Genomic DNA, 8,023 nt, shown 5'->3' with positions numbered 1-8,023 from the left:
TTTATAGGGATTCAAGGATATTTCTCTTGAGAGATTTATACATGGTGGAGCCAATGTTACAGGATTCCAGTTAGTAGATTTTAATACACCTATGGTAACCAAATTAATGGATCGCTGGAAGAAACTAGATCAGAGAGAATATCCAGGATCTGAGACACCTCCAAAGGTATTTGTTTGTTTTTATCTTATCTATTTTTAGAATTTTTAGTATTTTTTAAAATTTAAGGTAGAAAGCTCATTATGCAGTTTTTCTAGTAATATTTTGCCAGACACAGTGTGGCATAGGGCAGAAATATTTTGTCACTATTTGTCACACAGCCCTTAATAATTTCTAAATTTCTATATTTAAGAGAGGAGTTGTTAGACATTAGTTCAAGTAGTTTACTATATTATATTATATATTATATTATATATATTATATTATGCTATATGCTATATTATTTTATTATTTTATTGTTATGCTATATTATTTTATTATTACTTTGCATATGAATTTCCATGAAGAAATTGTATGCTTTTTAAAAAAATTTTGTTAGCTAAATATTTCAAATGTGAACAACCACTGTAAGCTATTCCACCCAGATAAAAATATATTTGCAAAGTGATTTACAGTGAGTAAGGAAATTGGGAAATTGGTAGAAATGTAAAATGTATAAGCTTCTGCAAAATTTCTCTTTCAAGTTAACAGTAAAATGTCAGATGATTGTTTAATTTTATGTGACAGACATTGCAGAAGTATGTTATTGGTATCTACAAAGGAAGCTGGTAAATTTCTGATCATAAGCACATTTTTTCTCTCCTGAAAAGATAGATGACTTCCTTAGATATCGTGTAAATAATGGCATAATATTTCTTAAACTCCAACTCCTACATGGTTTTTAATTCTTACATAAAAAGGAATCATCATTTTAACAACTTTTACTAATCTCTCACTGTGTATTCTAGTAAAAAGTTTTCAAATATAATTTGGAAATTCAAGCCTAGAAAACTATGATCTAGGGGTAGAGCAAGTCGGTTCTTCCATTTCCTAATTATAAAACTTTCCCTACTATCCATGTCAATTTCTTCTCTGTAATATAGGAATTTGGCTAGTCATAACAATTTCACTACTCTATAGAAGCATGGAATTTCAAAAGAAAGCATTTATTGAGTATCCAATATGCTCAAGCACCGTAGTCCAACCCTCTGATTTTACAGATTAATAAATGCAAGATATTAAATGGTATGTTAATTGGCTGTCCCTGAGTCAAGGACCAGGTTTGTGGAATGCCCAGGACCAAGTCATGGGTTCCCTAAGTCTTAGACAAGTGCATTGTCCACTATATTACACCACTTCTCATGCTTAGATAATACATATGAAAGCATATTAAAAAGCCAAAAAATTTTCAAAATGTAAACCACCTTCAGGATTAAAAGAAACTTGAGAAGTCTTTTAGTCTTTTTGCCTTCAAGCTGGTTCAGAGAAAAATCATCCCCAAAGCTCAATTATATCAAGTATTAATACACAAGGGAAAAAGTGTAAAGCTTCCTTCTAAACTCATTGGGACAGTTTGCTTTACAGCATATTCCCCTCATTCTGTCATCAGTGTATGTAGAGACTCCCTTGCCCTTCTCTTCTCTATTTGTATTTCTTCCTTCCTCACATCTTTTTCTCAGCCATTTTTTATCTCAGCATTTTTTCTGTAAACCATCTCTTCAAGTTCTTGTTACCCTTACAGTTTTAGTATCTAGAATGGGCTTCAAACTTCTTGGCAGCGTTTTGCAGCTCCTTGTGACTTTTTTCATTTCAGTGATAATATGTAATAATATGTGTCCACTGTGGTCCTCCTGTCTGGACACACTGGTGTGGTTTGTCCTTCCCTATCTTGCCTTTAGCCTACCACAGTGTTTACTATTTGATCATCTCCAACCCCAGACTTATCTATGTGAAAGCTTTGGGCACTTTGTTTTATATATAAATACATATAATTTTATCATCTTTCACAGTTTTCTTAGCATAATAGTAGGCACCCAGTGGCCTTTTAATAAATAGATATAGCCAGTTCTCATTGTTCATGGTAGTTCCATTCTATAAGGTTGCCATGAACACTGAATGAGTGAATACTGAACACTAACTCCTAGGGGAAATTACAAGGTTAGGTCACAACATTTTTATCAACCAATCAACACATAACATTTTGTTTTATGTGTGTTTCTGTTTAAAGACATCTTATTTAAGACATTGTCGATAAATTAACATTGAATTCATGGCCAATAGCAGTATAACTCAAGCCAGAACAAAGCTTATCTAACATGTATTTTTTCCATAAGACACATCACAGTTTTCTTGCACTGAGGAACACTAGACAGCCATCTTTTGGGCCATCTTTGTAGTCTTCACCATTCCTAGCCAGTATCTAGCTCTGAGATATGATATGAAATTTAATCCTCACAAGTACCACAGAAGATAGTCATTATTTTGTTTGATTTTGTTCTGCTTCATAGCTGAAAAATGTACAACATATTCCCATAAAACTATGAGTAGCAGAATTAGAATTCACCTAGTTCTCAAAACCTAAATTCTTGCCACTGCGCTGTGATTCTGCCAAACTCTATCTTTTTGTATACAAATGTTGATAAACAGAATTCATCCCACCATTCTAATCACTGGTTAAAGCAGTGAATAGCTCTTGGTCAAGACTTAGTTTTACTCTCCTCCAAAATGAAGAGTATGTTTAATAAGAATTTCTAGATACCATCTAGAAATGTGTGCCCATAAATATGATTTCTTGGACTTTAGCACAATAAGACACATGGAAAAGAATGAAATCCTTTAAAAAGGTAAAACCAGTTTAAACTACTGCTTCTTTCCATCTATCAGCTCTATGACCCATCAAAAGCTTTTGCCACTCTGGTTGAATGTCTGCTTTTCTCTGCTCCACTCTATACGATATCTGTTCTCTTTTCTAGTTCACTTGTTTCATAAAAATGAATGGACTTTTTAAAACACAGCAAGTGCTTTTGCTTTTTTTGGAGTCATATCTCTCAGCTTCTTTCTCCCTATTAGAAAAGCAACAATAGTTTTCTTTTCTTCTCTCTTGATCCTAAAATGCTAGCGTTGCATTTTTTCTCTTGCCCTTTATATCTTTGATAAGTTCTACTTTATTTCTTGTTTTTATTTTCTTTCCATCCAGAAAGATGATTTGATGGCTTTCTGTACTCAAAGTTATGTTGCTCCAGGCAGGGGAAGAGGTATGTCTATTTTTGGCTTAGTACCTTGGTTAAGTACCTTAATTTCCTTCGACCATCCCATTCCAAATATGAGGGTGTATGCTTATCATTAAGCTTATTTTGTCATGTCCTTGAAGAATATATAGCAAGGCTTATAATTTATGTCACACATAAGTCTTTCTGATGAAGCTTTAATTAGATTCTCTGCCATTGAAAGGTTCTTTGTTAGAATTTATATTCTTTATCTTATCCATGTTTTAGTCCTTCTCTTCCCAGGAGTGCTGACTGCTATGCTTAGCAGATATATTGCCTAAGTTTACTTTCTATGATTTAAATTTCAAATGATTTTTATTAATTTATAAGCAGCAAATCAGGATCATTTTCCACATTCCATAGCACAAAAGAACCTCTCGTATAGGCTTAGAATGTGTTAATCATATAGAATTGCCCATATGGAATTCCTGAAAGAGATAATGTAGTTTTTTGTTATGATTAGCAGTTGATGCTCTGCCACACTTCAAGAAAATTGTTCCATATGTTTCATATGTTTAGGAATTTTCTAATCAAACTTTAAAACTGTTCCCTGTTCTTTTTATTTTCAGCTTAAACAAATCACATTTTCTTCTCAGTTTTTCCTCATTTCCTCTCCTAACCTTAATAATCTTTTCCTGAGGGTTTTGTCTTTTCTCAAAGAGAAGCATGGGACGATCATCAGAAAGCAGATGATCTATACTTCATTTCTCCACTTTATCCTAAGTTACGATAGAAACTTAGAGAAATGACTTAACCTTCCTGAGCACACTCAACAGGCATGGACATAACAATACTTGTGCTTATTTAGCCATGTGTATACACACTTGTTAAATAAATAGATGTTATTTCTGGCATTCTATATCTGAGTAACAGTAAACATTCCCACTCATTCTTCTAAGAAACTGGACAGAGTTATACACTCCAAGTCAATAAACATATATTAAATCTAAGGGACCCCTGATGGGCATTTGGAGGAGGAAAGAGTGAGACATTCCAGCCCTCCTGGGGTTCAAACACAGCAAGAGATTACAAGATGGATTTTGGAAATACGGCATTCATCGTTTTTTTTTTTTTATACTTTAGCTGTTTCACTTGAACACAACAAAAAGACGACACCTAGAGGCCTTGCTTCTCCCAGCTGATGGAAAATTGTGCATTAGAATTTCTATTTTTCAGAGTGTGTTTTCTCCTTTTAAAATCACAGTGTTAAGAACTGATATACAGTCTTTGTAATAAAGCAATAATAGAAATTTCTGAAGCTAGAGGCAATTCATTATCAGTAATTTAACTGCCCTTCTGGCAGCATGGTACTTTATGTCATAAACACACAGAAGCCCCAGATTCGTCCCCAATTCTGGTGATTGATAAGAATTTAACATTTACCATTATAATTACTTTCATTTTGTTAGTATACATCTGCTCTGACTTATGATGGAGTCCTTGTGATGGCTGAAACATTCCGAAGTCTTAGGAGACAGAAAATTGATATTTCCAGGAGAGGAAATGCTGGGGATTGTCTGGCAAATCCTGCTGCTCCATGGGGCCAGGGGATTGACATGGAGAGGACGCTCAAACAGGTAACTCACAGTTTTATTTACGTTCAATTTATTTCACAGTCATTTTTCAATGGAATATTCAAGAAAACAAAATAATCTATCTGTGAATAAATACATATTACAATTGCCATTTTATTATATTGAACCATTTTCATTTCTGAGACATTTCTAAATAGGACACTGGATAGAATACTGATGTTTGTATGATATGTAGATGCTTAGCCAGGATAAGTTGGTTATGCCACAGTAATAAACAACCCCAAGTCTCAGTGGCTTAAAATATCAAAAGAGTATTTCTCACTCACAAACACCAGATTAGTAGGGGCACTCTGTTTATTATAATCACTCAGGGATCCAAGCTGACATAGCAGCTACTATCTTGAATGCTACAAAGGGCAAAGAGCTGTGGGGAGGTTTCTAATTGGCAATTAAATGCTCTGGCACTCATCACATCTGTTTACAACTCACTTGTCAGAAAGAGTCACATAGACCTAGCTAACCAAAAAGGGTGCAAGAAGTACAAGCCTACCTTGGGCCAAGAATGAGGAAGAACCTCAAACATTTGCAAACACTATTAATCTACTAACTACCTCAGTAGGCCTTTATTTATTTACTTTTTTAAAAATCTTTATTGGGGTATAATTGCTTTCAAATAGTGTGATAGTTTCTGCTTTATAACAAAGCGAATCAGCTATACATATACATATATCCCCATATCTCCTCCTTCTTGTGTCTCCCTCCCATCCTCCCTATCCCACCGTTCTAGGTGGTCACAAAGCACCGAGCTGATCTCCCTGTGCTATGCAGCTTCTTCCCACTAGCTATCTATTTTACATTTGGTCATGTATATATGTCCATGCCACTCTCTCACTTTGTCCCAGCTTACCCTTCCCCCTCCCCGTGTCCTCAAGTCCATTCTCTATGTCTGCATCTTTATTCCTGTCCTGCCCCTAGGTTCTTCCAAACCTTTTTTTTTTTTTTTAGATTCCATATATATGTATTAGCATACAGTATTTGTTATTCTCTTTCTGACTTACTTCACTCTGTATGACAGAGTCTAGGTCCATCCACCTCACCACAAATAATTCAATTTCGTTTCTTTTTATGTCTTAGTAATATTCCATTGTATATAAGTGCCACATCTTCTTTACCCATTCATCTGTTGATGGACACTTAGGTTGCTTCCATGTCCTGACTGTTGTAAATAGTGCTGCAATACACATTGTGGTACATGACTCTTTTTGAATTATGGTTTTCTCAGGGTATATGCCCAGTAGTGGGATTGCTGGGTTGTATGGTAGTTCTATTTTTAGTTTTTAGAGGAAATTCCATACTGTTCTCCATAGTGGCTGGGTCAATTTACAGTCCCATCAATAGTGCAAGAGGGTTCCCTTTTCACCACACCTTCTTCACCATTTATTGTTTGTAGATTTTTTGATGATGGCCATTCTGACCAGTGTGACGTGATACTTCATTGTAGTTTTGATTTGCATTTCTCTAATGATTAGTGATGTTGAGCATCCTTTCATATGTTTGTTGGCAATCTGTATATCTTATTTGGAGAAATGTTTATTTAGTTCTTCTGCCCATTTTTGGATTGAGTTGTTTGTTTTTTTCATATTGAGCTGCATGAGCTGCTTGTAAATTTTGGAGATTGATCCTTTGTCAGTTGCTTTGTTTGCAAATATTTTCTCCCATTCTGAGGGTTGTCTTTTCATCTTGTTTGTGGTTTCCTTTGCTGTGCAAAAGCTTTTAAGTTTCATTAGGCCTCATCTGTTTATTTTTATTTTTATTTCCATTACTCTAGGAAATGGGTCAAAAAGGATCTTTCTGTAATTTATGTCATAGAGTGTTCTGCCTATGTATTCCTCTAAGAGTTTTATACTGTCTGGCCTTACATTTAGGTCTTTAATCCATTTTGAGTTTCTTTTTGTGTATGGTGTTAAGGAGTGTTCTAATTTCATTCTTTTACATGTAGCTATCCAGTTTTCTCAGCACCGCTTATTGAAGAGGCTGTCTTTTCTCCATTGTATATTCTTACCTCCTTTATCAAAGATAAGGTGACCATATGTGCATGGGTTTATCTCTGGGCTTTCTATCCTGTTCCATTGATCTATATTTCTGTTTCTGTGATATTACCATACTGTCTTGATTACTGTAGTTTTGTAGTATAGTCTGAAGTCCAGGAGCATGATACTTCCAGCTCTATTCTTCTTTCTCAAGATTGCTTTTGTTATTCAGGGTCTTTTGTATTTCCATACAAATTGTGAAATTTTATGTTCTAGTTCTGTGAAAAATGCCATTGGTACTTCGATAGGGATTGCATTGAATCTGTAGATTGCTTTGGGTAGTATAGTTACTTTCACAATGTTGATTCTTCCAGTCCAAGAACATGGTCTATCTCTCAATCTGTTTGCATCATCTTAAATTTCTTTCATCAGTGTCACATACTTTTCTGCATAAAGGTCTTTTGTCTCCCTAGGTAGGTTTATTCCTAGGTATTTTATTCTTTCTGTTGCAGTGGTAAATGGGAGTATTTCCTTAATCTCTCTTTCAGATTTTTCATCATTAGTGTATAGGAATGCAAGAGATTTCTGTGCATTAATCATTATTAATTAATTATTATTACTAGTAGTTTTCTGGTAGCATCTTTAGGATTCTCTCTGTATAGTATCATGTCATCTGCAAACAGTGACAGTTTTACTTCTTCTTTTCCGATTTGAATTTATTTTATTTCTTTTTGTTCTCTGATTGCTGTGGCTAAAATTTCCAAAACTATGTTGAAAAGTAATGGTGAGAGTGGACAAACTTGTCTTCTTCCTGATCTTAGAGGAAATGGTTTCAGTTTTTCACCACTGAGAACATTGTTGGCTGTGGGTTTGTCATATATGGCTGTTATTATGTTGACATAAGTTACCTCTATGCCTACTTTCTAGAGAGCTTTTATCATAAATGGGTATTGAATTTTGTCAAAAGCTTTTTCTGCATCTATTGAGATGATCATATGGTTTCTCTCCTTCAATTTGTTAATATGGTATACCACATTGATTGATTTGCATATATTGAAGAATCCTTGCATTCCTGAGATAAAGCCCAATTGATCATGATGTATGATCCTTTTCATGAGCTGTTGGATTCTGTTTGTTAGTATTTTGTTGAGGATTTTTGCATCTATGTTCATCAGTGATATTGGCCTGTAGTTTTCTTTCTTTGTGACATCTTTG

At 34.5% G+C, this 8,023-nt stretch overlaps 1 protein-coding gene across 10 annotated transcripts in view; it reads left to right on the top strand.

Moving 5' to 3' along the window:
• The window catches only part of GRIA4 (glutamate ionotropic receptor AMPA type subunit 4), a 548,948-nt gene that overhangs the window by 452,595 nt on the left and 88,330 nt on the right, over window positions 1-8,023 (top strand). For all 10 annotated transcript variants that reach the window (XR_014250098.1, XM_082409903.1, XM_082409907.1 and 7 more), the window contains 2 exons: window positions 8-166; window positions 4,653-4,820. Coding sequence is in view for 9 of the 10 variants with exons in the window: in XM_082409903.1 (XP_082266029.1) it covers window positions 8-166; window positions 4,653-4,820 (327 nt within the window). In the remaining variant the exon portion in view is untranslated. The remainder of the gene's footprint in view (window positions 1-7; window positions 167-4,652; window positions 4,821-8,023) is intronic.

Source organism: Balaenoptera physalus, assembly GCF_965194825.1.
Source record: "Balaenoptera physalus genome assembly, chromosome: 10".
Lineage (NCBI taxonomy): Eukaryota > Metazoa > Chordata > Mammalia > Artiodactyla > Balaenopteridae > Balaenoptera > Balaenoptera physalus.
The sequence above is the reverse complement of the archived record's forward strand: the minus strand, read 5'-3'. Positions and strand labels throughout refer to the sequence as shown.